Source organism: Rhipicephalus sanguineus, chromosome 1 (assembly GCF_013339695.2).
Source record: "Rhipicephalus sanguineus isolate Rsan-2018 chromosome 1, BIME_Rsan_1.4, whole genome shotgun sequence".
NCBI lineage: Eukaryota > Metazoa > Arthropoda > Arachnida > Ixodida > Ixodidae > Rhipicephalus > Rhipicephalus sanguineus.
The window spans coordinates 141,048,607-141,069,862 of NC_051176.1; the positions used below are offsets into that span (position 1 = coordinate 141,048,607).

At 41.3% G+C, this 21,256-nt stretch overlaps 2 protein-coding genes across 2 annotated transcripts in view; one reads left to right on the plus strand and one right to left on the minus strand.

The window, feature by feature from the left end:
- Nucleotides 1–18,688, minus strand: part of LOC119399101 (glycosyltransferase 25 family member) — a 493,406-nt gene extending 474,718 nt beyond the window's left edge. The window contains exons 1-6 of the mRNA XM_037665918.2: nt 18,271–18,688; nt 15,175–15,403; nt 13,039–13,103; nt 8,111–8,180; nt 4,078–4,285; nt 1,640–1,750 (exon numbers count right to left, since the gene is read on the minus strand). Of these exons, the coding sequence (XP_037521846.1) occupies nt 1,640–1,750; nt 4,078–4,285; nt 8,111–8,180; nt 13,039–13,103; nt 15,175–15,403; nt 18,271–18,482 (895 nt within the window). The 5' untranslated portion in view covers nt 18,483–18,688. The remainder of the gene's footprint in view (nt 1–1,639; nt 1,751–4,077; nt 4,286–8,110; nt 8,181–13,038; nt 13,104–15,174; nt 15,404–18,270) is intronic.
- A 192-nt stretch (nt 18,689–18,880) lies between these two features.
- Nucleotides 18,881–20,200, plus strand: LOC119399117 (replication factor C subunit 2). Its single transcript, XM_037665935.2, has one exon. The coding sequence runs from the start codon at nt 18,993–18,995 to the stop codon at nt 20,004–20,006; it is 1,014 nt and encodes a 337-aa protein (XP_037521863.1). The 5' UTR covers nt 18,881–18,992; the 3' UTR covers nt 20,007–20,200.
- Nucleotides 20,201–21,256: the final 1,056 nt, after the last annotated feature.

A 21,256-nucleotide genomic window follows, 5' to 3' on the forward strand; every position in this document is an offset into this window, starting at 1 on the left:
TTCTCTCTTTTCTCATGCCGACGAGCACACTGGAAGCTAGACAGGGAGGGATGGCACGGGGGAAAAAAGTTACGTCAGCGCGCGTCATGAAACGCGATCGCTCTCCCGCTGTGATTCGCTTGCGCGAATGCAGCTACCGTGTACTGAGGAGTGCGGCGCCGGCAAGTGGCGGCACCCCGCGACAAGAAGCGCATCTGATCCGAACGCCGCTCTCGATTTACGTTGGCTAACGGCCAATAAGCATGCTATGTCTCTTGCGACGTAAACTGGCAGATCCGCGACGTCAACATGCAGACGCCCCGCCCATCGACGAGAGTGAGAACCGGCCTCTGTTTGAAAAGAGGGCGCCTGAGGAAACGGCAACTTCGCGCTCCGCTTGTGGCCTTTACGCGGCGCGCACGACTGTAATATTTGGCAGAGCAGTTCATAGCCGTGTCAGCTTTCCGCAGGATGTGTTTTTTCAACAAGCCCAAGGGGAGCTGCATGACCCCTTTAAAGGCCACGCCTTGGAGGACCGGTGAGGCAGTTTCCCCCATTTTTAGCATGGAGGTAGCAGCCCAACAGTACATAACAGACTGGGGCAATTGCAAGAGCATTTGCACCACTGCAACTACAACATTGTCTTTCATACTCAACTCTGACACTTCTGAGGTGACCACAGCAGCATGAGGAAACCAGGGGAATAACAGACATCTCTGTGGCAGCAACCATACAGAGCTTTTGTGCCGTTGACAAGCGATGTGATGGTCTGTGTCAGCTCGCACTATGGTATCACAAAAGGATGTAGTAGACCAAATTGGAACAGTGGGAATTAGTGTATGAAGGGCCAAAGAAGATTCACGTCTGTAGAGAAAAAATGGTGAACAGCCAGTGGTGTCATGCCTCGCTAGAGAAGTCATAGGTGAAGTAACATAAGGCAAAGTAATGTAACAACTGTGGTTATTTGCAAACACTTGCGTTAATGCTATGATGCACATACGAAGGTGCAAAAAATAAAAAAGGAAAGCAAGGATATATTGTTCATTACCAAACTAAGTAGATTAAGAAGCGTGACCTTGTTGCAAAATATGAGTGCACATAAAGCAGCGGTAAGTGAAAAATACATGTATATATGTATGTATATGCTGATGAAGTCAACTCTGTAATCATCTATGAAGCAGTATAAAAACAGTAATATCCCAGCAACACACAACAGTGCTATTCAAATTTGTGCAAAATTCTGGGAAACAAATATTAAGTGCCTCAGAATTCCTATCCACACCTGACTGAGCTACTAGAGGATAACCTGCCGACTTTTTAAATGTAGTTATAACCACTTATGCAACTGTACACGAGTGAACATGCCTGTGTAAGATAGCACTTCAGTGGTCACACACTATTCAGAATAGCATGAATCAATGACTTTCTTTCCATTGTGTTCAGATTCCAAGCAAATGTGAAAGCCTGCCCTTTTTTCTTAAAAACCTCATTTGGATCAGATACAAACTGCACTGGTCACACAATACTTATGGCGGAGTTTCTACCACTGTGAAGCTTTCTTCCAGGCATTTTTAGATATAAAACAATAACAGTCATGTTTCTTTACAAAGCAAAGGACCAATCCAGAAAATTGGAAAAAAAGTTTTTAATGCAGACAAACCTGTGACATCCAGCTTGAGGTTTAACAGCTCCTCTGCTTCGTTTGCTGGAGACTCCGTAGGAGCTAGAATGTGGCCATACTGGTCCTTGTTGCTAATAAACATCTCGACAGCTGCAGATAAATCGGAAAGGTTCCTATTAACATAACAACAAATAGTACAAATTTCAATACTGAAGCAAAATGGTGCACTTTCACGGGCCCTTGCAAAGATATTTCATGGCAGCAAAGCACTCAAGAATCCTTTCCATTAATATGGCATTGCTTGACTTGATTTGCTTTTAATTGATAAGTTTCATGATGTTTCATTACACCTCTGCTAACACAATGATTGCCGCTAACACTAGGCCACTAACACTAGATCGAAGGGCAATTCTTATGGCAACACATTAATGGCATTAACATAATCAATGCTCCTGATCTTGTTTTACACCAACCTCCTGATTGTTGGTGTGTATTCTAGTGTAAGCACATACAATTATTGAATGCTGTCACCATTATTATCACATATACCTTTTTTCGTGCTATCAACACTCCTTTCAATAGCATGGGAATAAAAAATTGCAGGCCAACTCATCAGCATCTCATCAAAAATGCCTTCTATGTGATTCACATAACATAATCTTTGCCCACTACAATATTGCTTATTCTGGCCTCCAAAATACATGGACAGGTACCACAACTCTCACTTATTCTGTAACACTTTTGTTGTCATGAGAAGAGTTGAAATCCCAGTGGTGTCTGCTGAGGACAATGCTTTCGGTTTTTACACTGGGAGAGGAAACATGCAATGAGCTGGCCAGACTACGAAATAATTGATGATAACAACCACTGACTTGCAAGTGTGATGAAATGAACAGATAAACAGGCATGGCAAGCATATTTCCAAACATTTAACTGTCATTGCAGTAAAAAAATCTATAGTCAGGTACAACATAAGTCCAGATAGGCTATGAAGGGTGAAAACTTGGGCATTTTGGTAGGACATAATGAATGTAAGAACAGCGCAAACGACAAGGACTGGCAAAGAACACACACACTGCGTGCGTGTTCTTCAGCAGTCCTTGTCTGTAGCGATTTTCTTACATTCATTATGTCCAGATAGGGCCCACGCAGATGACCGAAGAACAGCAGCTGATCGCCTCCGCGACTAAAGAAATAGTCCTACTCATGCACTCGGCAACATTCTCCAATAGTGGGATCGCCGTCCATACAGCTCATGACATCAGTATAGAGTGCGTGCCCATTGTTCATGGGCATAGGCAGGGGGCTGCAAAAAGGGCACTTGCCCCCCTCTAGCCACACCGGCACTTGCCCCTCACCCAAGCTATGCCAGCTCTCTCTCTCTCTCCCCCTCCTCCCCCAGCCGCGATGTAACACGGGTTTGCACCCCCCAAGGCAAAATCCTGCCGACGCCCATGCCATTGTTGCAGGCTTGTGTGCATCCGCCTTTGCGGAGATTATGCCGCAGACGTCTAAAGTTGTACCCAGCTATAGCGCAGTAGAGGATTCTCACAAAATGTGACTGTGCTAAGTCATGCATGCAAGGCTAGCACATCACAGGGGCAGATCACATTCCTTGGCACGCTCAATCACTTCACAATCATGCAACAAACTAGTTTTCTCAGAGATTGATAGGCCCTGTTGAGAAGCCCCACCGATCAAAATACAGAGTGCACTCATACTTGACGTGCTTTTCAGAGGTTAAAAAGTGCAGGTAATACTTACAAGGCACAGTCCAACTTAAAAAGGTGCCAACATGGCAAAATTGTCTATATAACAAACTGCTTTGCCTAAAGTGAGACAAAGTCACACAGTGCCATCTAAAGGTGAGTATGTAATTTGTGTTATGTGCACCAAATCAAATTTGCATCAAATTTGCAACAGTTACGAATGGCCTTTTAGTATATAAAAAATCTGCTTTCTCGGATAGATAACAGGCATTTGTAAAGTGGTAAAGTGGAAAAAAGGTCATTTCGAGTTAACTTTAAATCATATAATTAACAAAAAGAGTCCAAGGCTGCTTAGTGCTGTAGGCATTGACATAGGCTTAGACACACAATCACTGCTGGTAGCTCTTCTAACATGACACTTTACACATCGACTCGGTTAACTATAGAACTCACATATTCCACTTGCTCTATCTAGGCTTCTGACTACTTCGGTGGCTAAAATTTTGTATTGAATTACATTCTGGGATTTTACGTGCTAGAACCATGATATGATTATGAGACACACCATAATGGAGAACACCACACTGATTCTGCCCACCCCTGGTTTCTTTAATGTGTGCCTAAACCTAAGTACGTGGAAATATTTGCATTTCACCCCCGCCTATGTGTAACCGCCATGGCAGTGAATCAAACCCACACCCTCATACTCAGTGGCTCAAGAGGTGGCAGACCAACACATTTTCACTGTACCCTACAGACAGGCCTTACCTGCAAACTTGGCTGAGTGTGCAAAGGTGATAACATCGTCATTTGGTCCCGTGTAGCCTTCTAGCTTTTGTGGGTCATAAGTTAGCTTGCGGGAGTTGGCATGGTTCAGGTTGATCAATGTCGCAGAGTGGACCATCACCACAGGAAAAACGCCAACCTTTTCCTTCTCGAGTATTGGCATGTACTCATCTGTGCGCTCGTAGTAACCCTGCATGAAGCAAAGCATCATTAACCTTTCAGTTCTCCCCTGCAGTGGAGATCTGCCCCACACGCAGTAACAAATGTTTAACTACACCAACAGTCATGCACACAGCATGTTATACGTGTTGTCACACTCGAATAAAACGCAAACACGAGGAAACAAACTGGACGGTGCAACATTTTTCAGGTGTGCTTTATACTAGCTTGACTAACCCAGAGATGCTCATAGTTTTATAGTTAGAGTGAATTGGCACCTAGTTGTGTCGTAGCCACACATCACAATAAGCAATTAAGCATAAGTGGTAGTCTAATGTGTTCTTTTCAGCTTGCATATTGTTTCATTATGATTGTACAGCAGAAGCCCATTTTGGCAAACAAATTTAAGCTGGGCAAAGTGTCTGCCAAAGCAGGAGTTTAACTACAAATTTAGCTCCAAAGACTTGGCACAGCCAACAAAACTGCATTAAACACTCACAAAACTGCCTATCAACACATTACAAGATAATAGAAACTCTAATTATGCCTCAGCAATGGGTTTCTAAAAAGTTGCTTTAGTTTGCTAAAAGCAACTGTCATGCCATAAAATTGACACAAGCACTTGGCAGTATCTTCTCAGGAAATTACCACGGCTTGTTATGCATACATATTGCTGATGGTGTGCACAGCAATCACTTTTGATTGCTGATGAGCACTGTTTCTGGAAACCAGAACCGAGCTCCAGGTGGGAGCAGAAAACTATAAAGTCTAATTATTAGCACTTTGTCATCATCCACAAGAGTACCTAAACTGACTCTGACACCAAAATTTTGAGCCTGAATCATGCACTGTGTGTTAACCCGTACACATCCCACAGCAAGTTGGCAAAATTCAAGTGCATTTGGTGCAGCAGAAGTTTGTATTTGAACTAGAGCTAAGCGAATAGCAAAATTTTGGGTGCGAAGCGAATTCGAATATTGAAGTGTGAGTGCGAATCGAATCGAATATTTTTCGAATATTTCTAGAATATTTCTAGAATATTTTTCAAATACTTTGAAGCGAAATTGCAGAAAAAAAAGTTGGAGAGGATTTCTAAGCATATTCTCATGAGATAGCAACATGAAAGTGTTTCTTTTCACTGGGTTGATGAAGCACTGGCGGGGTGGTGTTTAACAGTTTTCTTATCAAGAATGAGGCAATGTGGAGGCCGAATTCTATTTATGTACATGATTTGGTGCAACCAAAGTGTTGCCGACAACACTTTACACGTGATAGGCAAAGATGCCATTTCCTCAGCCTCTCCTCCTCTTTCAACTTCTGTGGAAGCCCAACTGATGTGGCCGACAAGGGTGTGCTCCCTTCAAGTCCGGAGTTCCAAATCTGCCTCGTAGACGTTGATATTATAAGAAAATCTGAAATTTTGGATGCTAAAAAGCTTCGGCTTCCGAATTTTCGGACTTCCTGCCCAAATTTCAGGTCCAAAACAGCATTAATTGAGCCCCCACCTCTGCCACATCTTTCATCTACATGTTGGAACCAGCGTTTTCTTGAATTAGTACATTTGCGACCGAAGCAGAGCTTGAAAGGCAGCTTTGCCGCAATACCGGTGTGTGATGAGGTGAAGCATATTGAAAATCTAGGGACTACTTTCAAGTGGACGTTGACCGTCTCTTGGCAAAGTTCGACCGTAACGAAGCTTCAAAGGCAGCTTTGCCGCAATATCGGGGAGTGATGAGGTGAAGCATATTGAAAATCTGAAGGGGTCACTTTCAATTAGACGTTGACTGTGTCTTGGCAAAGTTCGACCGTAACGGAGCTGGAAAAGCAGCTTTGCCGCAGTACGAGAGTGTAATGAGGTGAAGCATATTAAAAATCGGAAGGGGTCACTTTCAATTGGACGTTTACTGTATTTGTTTTTGGGAAGTTCGAATAGCTCGAATAGCAAAATTCCGGTGCGAATCGAATCGAATAGCAAACACTATTCGAAAAATATTCGAAATTTCGAATATTCGCACACCCCTAATTTGAACTTTTTGATATGGCAGTTGAACTGTATAGCAGTCTGGCAACTAAGTGTGGTGCTGAAATCAACTCACACTCCTAAAAACAATGGTCAGTGAGAACTGCCCATCTTGGCCACTATGTGTCATCTAGTATTTTTAATGCACATCTCAGAAGTTTGCTGCAGCTTTTCATCGTGCGAGTACAACACCCTTGCTGGATTGTTGGGTATCAGGGCACACGCAGAAATACATCCAGACACGTTCAGCATGGTATCGCACAGTTTCAAGAACGACGACACAGAGGTGGCTCCCCATTTCATGGCACACTCGATCATTTCAACAGAGCTTGGTTGTTGAAAGTCGGCACTTGTGTCTGTTTGTCACGTCTTTTTCTGTCCCTGTTTCCTGCTTTGCCATGCCATGATGACAAATCAACAAGCTCACACTGGCACCCCCGTCAACTTTATTTGTAGATTTGAAAACTAAAGATAGTTAAAAGAATGAGTATGGTGATGTACACCATTGCCTCACTTGAAAGGGGATGCTCATGTAATTAATATCATCACCATCATTATCACACTAGAATAGTGAGTTGGCACCTATATTCAAGGAGTGTGCAATTTCAAGTAGAGGTTAAAGTTTGAGGTTGTGCAGTACACACGACTGGTGAAGGTCTTGCAAAACTTGCATCTTGATTTTACTTTATCCGACACAGAAATTGTATAGGCAGATAGCATACAAGGCAGATAGTGTTCTGTCTTAAAAGGTAGCCAAGTATCATTAGCCAGCGCAGGAAATCTAGATGATCATTTGGCAAGACTTGCATTATGAATTTTCATGTGAGGGTCTTAAAAAACCAGAAAAGAACATTGGAAACATTAGAAAAGGTCTGACTCACAGTAGAGAAAATGTGAAAATGTGGCATGAAACTAATTAGCAAATTTATGTTAACGAATGTGTGGATAGTGGCCAAGGAAAGAGTGTCAAACCTCATGTCGAAGATGGAGAAATAGCATCCACAGGGAATAATGATGACGATGAGAAAACCAGCTATGCAACTCATATATACAGGGTGTTATTTTTTTAGACAATACAGACTCTTTATGAAAGTTCTATGACAGTCAGGCTCCTGTTGTTTTCGCACACAGACTCTCTGTAGAGGCGGAAATACTTTGCTACAACTAAAACGACACTGATGCAACTAATTAACAAACACTTGTAAACAAACTCTAATTATTGACTTGAAGGCAGTCATTTGTCTTAGAAAGTTGCAATGCATGCCAATTTATGACATACCCATTTTTTAGAAATCACAAAAGTTGCACGTAATTCGAGATATTTGTCATCGAACTTTAAGGGTGATATTGAAACTGACTTTCCCAGGTGTGCAGGAAATGCAACCTCTTTGCTAAGTAAGGCCTAAACTACATGTGACAAGGAAGTGATGAACCACCAACCCTTCGCTCCACGTTGCGCCGCAGAACGAAGGGACGGTCGTTTGATTCCCAATCGCGTGCCGTGGACAAATTTTCTACAGGATTATTTTTCTTTCCGACTTTTACATATGTATAGATACCCATACATGTACGGTACATCATAGTGGTGGCAATGGCAAAAATGCGCGTGGAGTTTCCATATATAATTGCTATCCCAATAAAAGAACAGTTCATTAACCAGGTTTTCATTGTGAATCCATGCTACTCATGGGGAGATGAAAATGTTGCCTTTCATAAAATTCATGTGAAGATCTCATATTGGCTTACTTAATTATTCATTTGCATTGTCAATTAAGTAAGAGCATTCACAACGCTTGCGCAATGGTGCAAATAAATAAAGCAGTTAGCTGAACATACCTTTTCATTCATCCCACACCAGAAATTCGAATATGCACTGCGGGAGTCCAGCATTGGAGCAATAATGGTTCTGCATGTGCAAAAATTCAGTGACTATTAAAATTCAATCAAGCACGTGATCTCTGACACCAGTCAAATGGTGCGAATACCAAGAAATGGTAAAATAAAAGAAAACATTTGTAGCATTGATGCCTTTGAACAGATGTGTAAAAGTAATGCATCAGTATGGAAGAGGTTTTTAATAATAGCGAAGCTGTTCAAGCTCGGCACAAAGTGTGTGGAGTGTGTGACTGTGCCCGAAAACTATCATCATCATGAATGGGTATGTGCCACAAAATTTGGGCAATACCCGCTACTCACCGCTACACTGTGGCCTGTAATAACCCTGAGAACGAGTACAGAGAGAGAGAGAAATATAGAAAGAGAGAAACAAACAGAGAGATGGAAAAAAAGACATAAAGAAAGAGAAACAGAAAAATTCTTGCCGAAAAAAATTTTTTCACGAGGAGTGATTCGAACCCGCTTACCCTCGATTCGAAGGCGAGCGTCCTAACCACTCGGCTATACAGGCACACTAGCAGAGCATAGCATAGCCTAGTATAGCATAGTGTAGCAAGGGGGTGGCAAAGGGAAGTGAGCATGAGGAGGAGAGATGTGATGTTGAGGAAGAGGGGAAAGAAGGAGGGGAGAGTAAAGTGCTGCACAGAACGAATGAGAAACAGAGAAATAGAGAGAAATGCAGAAAGAAATAGAAAAAAATGCAGAAAACTGCCCTCAATTTTTTAAATATGACAACTGAAAACACTGTATCAAATATTTGTACACAGAAAAAAAAAAGTGAGGATGTGTCAACACTGTCACCAGGTACAGCAGCTGTGTTCAGGAAAGTCCACAGTATTAAAGTCAATACCATGGTTGATACGTGTAGCTAATCCTCCAGCAAAAATATATACCACTGAAATACAAGCTCACCTGTGAAAGTTGTCGCAGGAAATCAGTACGGTTGTGCTCAATTTAAAACTGTCTTCTTAGGATTACAGTTAGTTATGAAAATTTATTTTGTTAGCTTATACGAAATCAATACCTATCATTTATTATAGCCAGAACAAATAAGAAACAAAAGTTCAATATTTAAATTAAACAAAGCTTATAATATTACCAACTTTGTAGTGCTCATTGCAGATTAAAGCATGTACATTTTTCTAATAAAAGCACTACTGCAGGCACTGCAAGGAAGAAGGAATACTGAGCAAGGCAAGGCAAGGCAGGGCAAGGCAAGGCAAGGCAAGGCAAGGCAAGGCAAGAAGCACTGTTAGCTGCAACATTTACGCACTCATTATATACTAGTAAATAAAATACACTGTCATCAATTTGGCTCTGGATAATTCAATTTTTTGGTCACTTTCAATCCAATCCCCCGCTTCTACTAGCACATTTTCACAAGCAGTCATTTTCGTTATTTCGATCCTCAAACTTGCCCTCACCAGATCATCCTAATTCACTGGTGAGCATAAATGCGCCTGGCCTCACTTGTTACTAATCCAATGGTTGCACTGTCTGTCTCGGCAATGCTAGGAGACAGTGAGAGCATTGAATGCACTGCCACAAGGGCCTATTTCGCACATACCCTAGGAAGATTTTAATGTGAAAATGGCAGCCTACAATCAGTGATTACAGCATTTACCAATGCTAGCGCACATCTTTGCTTTTTTTATTTATTTATTTTTATAGCACCATAGTCTGAACATTGTCTGCAGTCACATAGTGTCCGCAGAGCCAGTGTTATCACCACTGCCATCATAAGATAGCAACAGAACAAGCTCTTATGAAGCATAATGATGATTACATGCCACCTTCAGTCTTCGATTATGAGTGCTCTTTCAAAACCTGCTATATTACGTGCTGTGACAAGTCCCAACACAAGTTTCTGATGTTCCAAAGAAGTGCATGCATCACAGAGAGAACAAGCAGAGTGGATAGTCTAGTTGAGAGTTACATCATATGCGATTGTTCTAGAATCATCTGATAAACGTAGAGCTGTGCGAATAGCAAAATTTTGGGTGTGAAGTGAATTCGAATATTGAAGTGTGAATGCGAATCGAATCGAATATTTTTCGAATATTTCTCGAATATTTCTAGAATATTTTTCGAATACTTCGAAGCGAAATTGCAGTTAGCGAGGATTCCTAAGCATATTCTTATGAGATAGCAACATGAAAGTGTTTCTTTTCGCTAGGTTGATGAAGCACTGGAGAGGTGGTGTTTAACAGTTTTCTTATCAAGAATGAGGCAATGTAGAGGCCGAATTCTATTTATGTACATGATTTGGTGCAACCAAAGTGTTGCCAACAACACTTTACACGTGATAGGCAAAGATGCCATTTCCTCAGCCTCTCCTTCTCTTTCAACTTCTGCGGAAACCCAACTGATGTGGCAGACAAGGGTGTGCTCCTTTCAAGTCCGGAGTTCCAAATCTGCCTCATAGACATCGATATATAAGAACATCTGAAATTTTGGATGCTAAAAAGCTTCGGCTTCCGATTTTTCGGACTTCCTGCCCAAGTTTCAGGTCCAAAACAGCATTAATTGAGCCCCCACCTCTGCCACATCTTTCATCTACATGTTGGAACCAGCGTTTTCTTGAATTAGTACATTTGCGACCGAAGCAGAGCTTGAAAGGCAGCTTTGCCGCAATACCGGTTTGTGATGAGGTGAAGCATACTGAAAATCTAGGGACTACTTTCAATTGGACGTTGACCGTCTCTTGGCAAAGTTCGACCGTAACGAAGCTTCAAAGGCAGCTTTGCCGCAATATCAAGGTGTGATGAGGTGAAGCATATTGAAAATCTGAAGGGGTCACTTTTAATCGGACGTTTACTGTATTTGTTTTAGGGAAGTTCGAATAGTTCGAATAGTAAAATTCTAGTGCGAATGGAATCGAATAGCAAACCCTATTCGAAAAATATTCGAAATTTCGAATATTCGCACACCCCTAGATAAATGTAAAATGTTCAATCGACCACATGGAAGACAACATTTTGTGGGCCACAGATAGCAATTGCTGTGTGAGAGCAGTATGACAAATAGACATAAAGTGTAAACAAATTTCCATTTTGTGAAGGCAAAGTTCGTTGCTTTCACTTTTTGTGGTTTTGACAAATCACGTTTTTCTCGCTAAAAAATCAAGGTTGGATTTTTTTCTTTGTTTATACCCTGTAATGCCATTTATACATTACCTTTTTGATTTTAAACAATAAAGAATGGGTACGTGTTCAATTTCGGAGCATCTTAGAATTGGACAAGTATAACAGCAGATAAATGAGTGGTGTGCTTCATTGTCTTTCTGCTTATTTATTTTGACAAGCTGGATAATTGAATTTGTTCTATCAGTGTTGTCAGGGGTGGAATAACAGAGGTCAAAAAAGGTATTTTGAACATATGACTTATTTCCCAAGTGTAACCCTTTTCCTACTGTGCAATACAATGCCAGTCCACTCCAATGATGTTTTTTTGCCAACATTGTCTGACAGTCTACAAATACCATTCGCTGTACAGCTTAAGGGGGAGGTGCCCATTTTTTTCATTTGTTGTTTGGACAGACCAATGGCAAAACAGATAAATGCAGCAATAATGGTAACGATATGAGCACATAGTTTGATGCCATTAAACCTCAGAAATTCAGAACACCAGAAAAAAATGCATGCTCTCAACTTGATTTTCCCATGGTCACATGTCCCCATTTCTCTCACCCATCAATGTAGCGTCCCGAATGGCAACGGCAAGAGCTCAAAGCACCTACGTAATGGAAGTGTGCACTCCTTGAATACCTGTTTTATTGAGTATACTGATGACTAGGGTTGCCACCTTACCACTAAAAAGAAAACCGGCTCTTCAGTGCGAGGGGGTGGGGGGTACTTATACAGACAGTTGAATTTATGCCGAAAAAACAGGACACGCAATGTCATGTATTGTAACATTGTTTGCCCAGTCAGAAGTCAACATGATGTACATGTACAAAAAAAAAAGAGCTAACCAACTATTCTGTTGGCGTGCAAATAAATGCTGTCTACATATATGCCGTCCATTTGTACGTAAAGCCCCACCAATATGTTGTCCACGGCCAGGCGCCAGCTCTCATTCTCACGTTGAGACCTCCAGTCTTTCGGAACAAACACTGATGTAATTTCTGCTGCTTCGAAGGTGGATAATTTACGCTCATGATGCAAGCACGAAACCATTGATGTTCATTTTTCGCTCTAGTTAATTAAATGATCGGTATAAATGGAGGGCTCAATTACTTTGCGTTTTTATGGGCACAAGACAGGAATTGGTTGAAAATTGTTCGACAGTTTTGCCGACTGATGAAAAATATTTAATATCTTTGAAGTTCCTGAATTTACGCTTATAAAATGCAAAAAAAAATAATATGATCGCAATACAAAGTCCAAAAAACGGCCAATGATGGCTGGTCTTAGATGCAGACTGGCAACCGGCCCACTGCCTAAAGAACCGGCTGGGCCAGTCTGAAACCGGGCAGGCGGCAACCCTACTGAACCCATAACCATAGCTTCACTGATATCAGCTATGTAAAGCAGCGGTTTCACTACTTAGTGTAGGCATCATAGCCACAAACTTCAATGTCTACTAATACAACTCCTTTAATGAGGAAAGGAATACATTTTCTAATATATGTATATTTAGATTTATTTTCAGCACTCTTAATCAAGATCACCTCCTACTCTTTTTTTTTCCTGTGCTTACATAGTGAAACTTGAAGGAATGTTTATATACCGTGGGTTAAACATACATTTTGATAGTAAGCTGTGCACTACATAAACCGCCACACAGCCTTTGCTGCACAAGCAAATTCTTCACCTGTTTTATGGATTTTATCCCAGGCAATTCTACTTGCTAATACGACAACATACCTGTTCTCCTCAACTAGGTCTTGTATTGTCTTGGGGTTTGACAGCATGGCATCACCATCAAGAAACTGAAATGCAGTGGAGTAAAGAGCAGTATAAGGCACAATAAACTAGTGAGTTGGTGACTTTTAATACTTACAGTCTAAGAGACAAGAATGAATCAGCATCAATGGCAAGTTCTTTAGGCTATTATAACAGTCTGTTACTTGGAGTTCATCATGGAACATTCGTGTAGAGCTAACAAAAATAAAAGCACTCAAGCAAAGCTCGCGGACAAGGATTTCAAGAAGTAAGCGAATGTAGACAAGGAGTTATCTCTTTTGGCAAGTTTATTCCTCAGTTTTGATGACTGTTTCATTTCATGTAATAAAATGCAAAGCTTTATTACATTACGCTTCTGTAATTTGGTATCCTTTCACTATAAAAGACATTGATAAAATAGAAGGTATTCAAAAGCGGGCGGTTCAATACATATATAACAGCTTTGGGCGGACGTCGATTACAGCCTTGCGTAACAGAGCCAATCTTCCAACTTTGACCAAAGGAATTGCATCCTCAGATTAAAATTTTTGTTCCAGCTAATCAAGGGACACTACAGCATAGATATTTCCGAGCTCATTTCCTTTTCAACGGGTTATGCTACAAGTCAACGGCATGCACTAACAATTATCCCCTTCACTAGCTGCAATAACTGCATTAAATACTCATTTTTTCCCAGGGTCGTAGCTGAATGGAATCAACTGTCCAACGATGTGGTGTTGTAGCCATCCCTGAATTTGTTTATGTCTCACATTGTGTAACTTATTTATTGTGTAACTCATATTGTGTAACTTTTTTATTTTTATTTTCCTTCTGTTACCGTTGAACTTTCACTTGACGAGTTGTTAGAGTTCTACTTGAGGCGTATATTTGTTTCATGACATCTGTATTGTCTTTGTACCAGCACCTACTCGCTATATTTTTTATTGTATTATTGTTTTTGTTTGCCCTGCAAGTAATATTATAAAGTTGTATCCCCACCCTGCAAAAATCCCGTAACGGGATTGCAGTATTTGTAAATAAATAAATAAATGAATAAATAAGGAAATAAATAAATAAATAAATAAATACTAGTTGTTGAACTGAATTGTTAGTGTTCATATCGATCCCTTCATCACACACCTAAAAGCAGCAATAAAGGCAAGAACATGGGTTTAATGACCGTTAAAGCAAGGGTAGTATGTAATCGCTGCATCCAGTTAATTATTTTACTTTCTATGCAAACAATAGGGAAACAGCTTTCACACACAAGACACAAAGATGTGTGCGCGCACCAGCATCCAAATGACTGCTGATGAAAATACTCATTTTTAAAAAGTAGTTTCCAGATACATGTGAACACAGAACATCACTGGACTTCTTTCCCATTGCATTCGTATTTGTAGTTTTTTTTTTACTATGCCATAAGGTAATTCTCCTCGAGAAAACAAGAAATTCAATACAGAATAGGCTTCTTCACTTGTAATCCACTGCACACAACAAGAATCAAAGAAAGAATAAAATGCCACATGCTTGTAGCTGTACATACAGCATATAGATTCACGTTGGGTCCTGACTGAACTAAGAGTAATGTCCCGAGTATATTATACCAAAAGAAACAACAATGCATTTGAAAGAAAGCAGACAGTTTTCAGCCATCTTATGGTAATTCTTTTTTGGTGAACTTGTGCACATTGATGACTATTATGTCTTATTATGATTCTATTCTATTATGTACTTTGATAAGGTCCTACGTAGTATCCCGGTTACACGGCGCACTTTCAATCACAATCAAGCACAACCTCAATGTAATTTCTCAACCACTATAGGCTCTTTCTACGGCTTACAAAAAGGAGTGAATCATTAGGTTCAATCCCAAATAGGCTCAATCAAAATCAAAAATGCTCCACCTGACAGAGGCATAACTCAATCAATTTCCAGAATTCTTTTAGAACAGCATTTTCATGCAGTCATTCCTTGATCTTTTGTCACTCTCCATGTTACTCTGCGCCTATTAAGCCCGCACTCTGTGCAGTGATTAATAAAGCTCACAGAAAAATATTCTGCACTCCTTCCTGCATGTGCCCTCAGTATCCACTGCACATATCTTCCACGACTTACAAAGATAAAATCGGCCCACAATGTTCGTGCAACTTGGATTGCTTCTTCACGCAGCCGTATCACGTGCCAATAGCGTTGTGCTGTCCACTTCTGTGAGCCTTCTTCGTCAGGAAAGAACGCCTCACCATCTTCACTGGTCACGTTGACATTGTGATACTCATTCGACACTGCCTCAGCCCAGGTGTCAACCATTTCAGCTGTCTGGTCCACATTATGGTCTGTGTAAATCCTGCACAGCAACAGTAGAAACTTGCCAAACAAGATATATGCTAGCGTATGCTCATTTTATACTATTAACGTACGCGTAAAAATGTATACGGCCAACATTATTTGCCAGAGCTACATTAGGATGAAGCAAAGAAAGAACATGCACATCAAACAAACACCCAAAGATTGACTGATTTGGTGCCACTAAATTATGTTTCACAATACTTCCATTTAACAGGTCCAGATTTTTTGTCCAACTGATAAACTCATTCATCCACACTACACTAGTATACCGATGCTTCAAATGACCCAAAATGTTGGGTAATTGATTGCTTATCAGGAGAGTTTAATGTTGGAATACTCGATACATGATGCTAAGCATGAAAACAACACAGAAAACAGTACACGAGTCTCACTCTTTTCTCCTGTGTTCTGCAATATTTTTTTTTTTTTTCGTAGAACTGATTAGGTGGTATGCCAAGAAATAAAAACTTTTGCCCAGAAAAGAAAAACAATAAATTAAATCGTACAATATTTAGTGAAATGAGGCTGTCATCAACAAATGTACTTTGAAAGGGCACTAAAGAGAAAAGATAGTTTGAGCTGCATTATTGAACTACCCATCTATAATACCTGCAAACAGCTTCTTTCCACGAGAAGAGGCTTGGCAAGTCAGTAATTACACACTAAGATTAATTACTGAAAATGCAAACATATTGCTGCATTCTCTTTCTTGCAATAGAATATCAAATCCCTTGGAATAAAGTTGTGTAAATTTGACACATTCACAGACAGTCCATCATATTTCGTGCCTGCAGGGTATAAAACCGCATTCAGCAACTGTGACATGTGTATGGGACTCGCTTGCAAGTACAAAGAATTTTTAAACGCAGCTTCTGTTTTAGCATTCTAGTATAATTCTGATAAGACTTGTCAATGCATGTCCCATTTATAAAATGGCCAATGCCCATGTAAAAGTAGTTTTTTTTTTTTTACTGTGCAGCTTTTGCAATACCAGACATGTACGTAAAGTGAGCAATTCATAGATGCCCCCCAATTAACCTAATTTAAACACCAAGATTTTTGTTGCATTCGACCCTGCAATAGGTTGCACACAAGTTCAGCGCAGGCTGATTCCTGGCAATGACCCATGACACAGAGCAATCGTAAAATTTTTTTTCTTTTTCTTGCACAGAGAGATGTCACGTTGCCACTGATAGTAGCATACATTTAGTTGAATTCTTGTGACACACACTCGTGCTTTCCTAGGAAAGGCTTTAGTCACACAGATACATCTTTCTTCAAGACACTACAATGTATCCAGTATATTGCTAACAGCAATTTCTATTTGCTTCTCCAACTGCTTCATCATAAAGAGGTGCTAAAAGGAAAGTACTACTCATTGATTGTTGGGTAGCGCACAAACGGACATGACAAGAAGGAAGCAAACAGACATGACACGAAGGAAGAAGACTGATTTTGTCCCGTCTTCTTCCTTCATGTCATATCCGTTTGTGCGCTACCCAACAATGGATAGGTTCAAACTCGCCCGCCTTTCAGTCCTACTAAAGGAAACTGCTCACTGGATCATATCAATGCATGTCTAACATGTGCTATGCCAGCATGTAGTCAAAGTAAGCATTAAAGGGACCCTAAAAAACCTTTCTAAATCATTACAAAATGGTGTCGCTATTGTTATGTCTCACCATATTAATCTCATCCCACAAAACTTTCTCGAAACCTTCAAGTACAAATGTAGTTCGCAGTATAGTCAAATATTTCTTTCACAACGCGGGACTAGCACCGCGACACCGTTTCGTGCAACAAATGTTTATTCCTCCTCCTCCATCGCATAGCTTTCTGTCTTTTGTCTTCACATAGGGAGATGGCAAAGGGGCAACAGCACGAGGCACCACTAGGCGTCATCTTAATAAACCTACAGTTTCCATAAGATAGCGGTAACTCTGCAGTTCTAGTTTGTTTGTTGAAGCAACACTTGCATGAAGCTGTGTACCTTTTTTTGCTGAAGCTATGTACATTTTTATAATGCACTTCAACTTATTTCCTTTCGCTGCAGCAGAAACGTCCCATAATTTGTCCATTCATGATCACAATTAGCTTGTTTAAGTTCGTTGCAGGATGAGCGCCTAGTGACCCCCAAGGTATCCCCCCCTGCGCATCCATGGCTATGTATCTGCTATGCCTGCAAATTTCCTAATCTCTAATCCTCTGTAGCCCGACTCAAGCTTCTCTTCCCTAGCTCCCACATGAGTTTCGAAATTTGTCCTTTAAATGGTGAAAAAAATATATATATATGCAATTGAGGTGCAGTTATAATAGCATCTGAAAAAAAAAAAAGGTAAAGGAGCTTAAAGCATCTAAATAGATTTTATAAAATAATACCGATAAGAATGTTCTCCGCAACCAAGTGCCACGTGGTGAAATTCACTTTAGCTAATTCTTTCAGCACGAGTTCCCCTTTCACTTTCGATTAAGCAGACGACGCGCGCGGCTACCGCGCTACCGTGCGCTAATATCAGCGAGCAGAATTGCTATATTGTATGCATCGATCACGAAAATTCACAGCGTGCTGCCAACAAAAGGTCAGAAGAGAATTGCTAAAGGACATGTGATTAATTAATTCCTAAATGGCGATGCACGTCAATCATTATAGAAAAAGCATGCCGCATCCGCTGCAATATATTACAACTGGGAACTGCATCACGTGTTTTACCTTGGCGCACCGTGAGCAACAATAGAAAATTCTGTGAAAAATTCTGTGAATCATTTTTTTTTTTTTTTTAGCGAACTACCGACAGAGTGCAGAACAGCTGACTTACGATCGGCGAGAGTATACGTACGTGCTGTGATGTCTCACAACTAACTTACCACAAGCTTATCCTTGATTTGGGGTAGGTTTGTTGCTCCAGGTAACCGAAGAAGTAAGGCAACACGTGCGCCTTGTTCCTCAGTATGACAGCAATAAGCACAGTCGGTGACTCGAGTTTGTCGCCTTCACCCTTTGCCGAAGAGTTCACCACGCCTACTGATGATAGAAGGGAAAGCCAATAGCCCAGGAACATAAGCGAAAGGTATCTCATTATCGGGCACCAAATGAGGGGTCTTTTTCGTCTTTTTTATGCCAACACTACGACCTAAGCGGAAATATGTGATTACTTATTCGCTGCCGCTGACAGATGCGCTAGTTATTAAACACGTGAAGATGCGGAGGAGCGCGTAGGAGCAGCGGGAGCGCACCTGAAGGCGGATCAAATCCGGAGCGGCAGGTAAGCTAAAGCCACGTGACAAAAGCGCACAGTGTTGCCGAGAGCTTTTCAGACAGACGCCAACGTGTCTGGTTTGGCAGTTCTTGACCGTGCTTGCGACACGGCAATAGCAAACCCTAACACGGCGGCGCTGGCTACTACACCGAAGCCGAGCGGTTTGTATCGAGGGTGCTCATTTTTATTGGTGGGTGCTGCCAATTTGCGTGTTTTCGCGCGGTTTTTTGTGCGAACAGCAGCTTTCTTTAGGCTCAGAGGCTTCAGCCGCTTAAGTAAACGCTTACAACGTTCTTAGACAAGTTTTGGTACGTGAAAATTTCTATTGTTATGGCAGAGCCCATGGATGTCGACGCGGATGACAGCCAGAAAAAGAAGGACTGCATTCCCTGGGTGGAAAAGTACCGGCCCGTGAAGTTCACCGAAATCGTAGGCAATGAAGAGACTATCGCACGGTTGGAAGTTTTCTCGCGGGAAGGCAACGTACCCAACGTAATTCTTTCTGGTCCTCCCGGTGTGGGCAAAACGACAACAATCCTCTGCTTGGCACGGATCCTCCTCGGTCCTGCATTTCGTGAGGCCGTTCTGGAGCTTAACGCATCTAACGATCGAGGTATCGATGTTGTCCGAAATAAGATCAAGATGTTTGCCCAGAAAAAGGTGACGCTGCCGCCAGGAAAGCACAAGATAATTATTCTTGACGAAGCAGACAGCATGACAGAGGGAGCGCAGCAAGCTTTGCGTCGCACAATGGAGATATATTCAAAGACCACGCGGTTTGCTCTTGCTTGCAATACATCGGACAAAATCATAGAGCCCATTCAGTCCAGATGCGCCGTTGTTCGCTTCAGCCGCTTGACGGATGCGCAGGTGCTCGCAAAACTTCTGGATGTATGCCAGCGTGAAAATGCGAGCTACTCCGAAGATGGTTTGGAAGCTCTTGTGTTCACTGCTCAGGGTGACATGCGCCAGGCGATCAACAACCTCCAGTCGACGGTAGTGGGTTTCGGACACGTGAACAGCCAGAACGTTTTCAAGGTATGTGACGAACCACATCCAGAGCAGATCAAGGACATGCTGCAGTACTGCGTGGACGGTCAGCTGGACAATGCGTACAAGATCATGTTGCATATGTGGAAGCTTGGCTATGCCGCTGAGGACATCATTGTGAACGTATTCCGTGTCTGCAAGAGCCACGACATACGAGAAGACATTAAGCTGGAGTTCATCAAGGAAATAGGCTACACACAGATGAGAACATTGCAGGGTGTGCACTCCTTGCTTCAGATGGCTGGCCTGCTTGCCCGACTGTGCTTGAAGAGTCGTCAGTGTAAATCCGACTGAGATCTTCGGCGCTGTTAATTCCATTTCACTACTCAGTACTGCGTTATACAGCAGTACAGCATTATATATGGACCTCCCAGTTGGTATGACTTTACTGTGGCATGCAACGCATGTGGCTGGGATACACCAGAAGTGTATCGTCATGCTTCATGCACTAAAATTATGGAACCACTGAATAAATTTCCGTTTCCAAAACATGTACATATCAGTCATTTGTGAATAGATTGCATAATGTAAACATTCTTGGAAACCATAGCAGGCACAGTTGCACAATTGTTTCTAAACCTACTAAATGAGCACAGTTACATGTAAAGCAGGATCAAAAGTGCTTGTGCGAAACATCCAATATTTGGTGTTGCACCTGCTCCTCAAAACCGATTTGTATAATGTGGAAATGACATGACAGTTGTGGTTTCAGACTTATTAATTTGGATTAATTTTCAAAGTAATGTAGATATTGCACATATAAACCAAGCTAAGTAGCCTAGTAGTTTCCAAGACAATTAGATTTGGTCCCAGGCTAAGTTTGCAGCCTTAAGTTTTATTTCGGTGACTGTTTTTAATTGGTGAAACTTCAGTGCCTGAAAAGTATAGTGCAGACCACTTAAAAAATTTTGCAAAGCAAAAGCCTGATCACTACAGCTAAGCATATCTGAACTCTGCTTAAAAGTTATTATTCAGCACTCTGGAATGTGCATATGTGCCCAATGTATGCCCTGTCACCTAGTTTTCCCTGCCATCCTTGTTCAGTACAAGTTTGTGTGCTTGGAAAATATAGAAACGTGATATCTGGTTATTGCTGGGGTGCTGGAACTCTGCTACATTTGTTACAGAAGTCTCATTTTAGCTATAACTGTACCATGTATGCTCCAAAAACTCCTGTAGGAGGTCTGGTTGCTAGGACTGCCTGCAAGCACTTATGCTGCTTTGTATCTCGTGGCCGGTGGTTACAAGTCTTGTTTTTGCAGGTTTAAATAAGAGAGAAAGTAAGGTGGCGGCGAGCATTGTCCCCAGCTTCATAATCTCGGCGATTCCACGAAGTCTACAATTGATCAAAACAGTGAAGGCCACCTTTAAGCATCAACATCACTAAAGGACAGGCATTGCGAGCACCAAACTATTGCCATCATAATCTACCTGAAAAAAGAAAGCAAACGAAGGGAATGTTTATGATCAAACAAAATCAACAAAAGATTGTGAGCAGTGCTTAAGTACTAATTTTGGAACAGGTGAAGGCAAAATATTTATTC

Excerpts from the sequence above, each read along its gene's own strand:
- LOC119399117 (XM_037665935.2), top strand. The coding sequence starts at position 18,993 with ATGGCAGAGCCCATGGATGTCGACGCGGATGACAGCCAGAAAAAGAAG.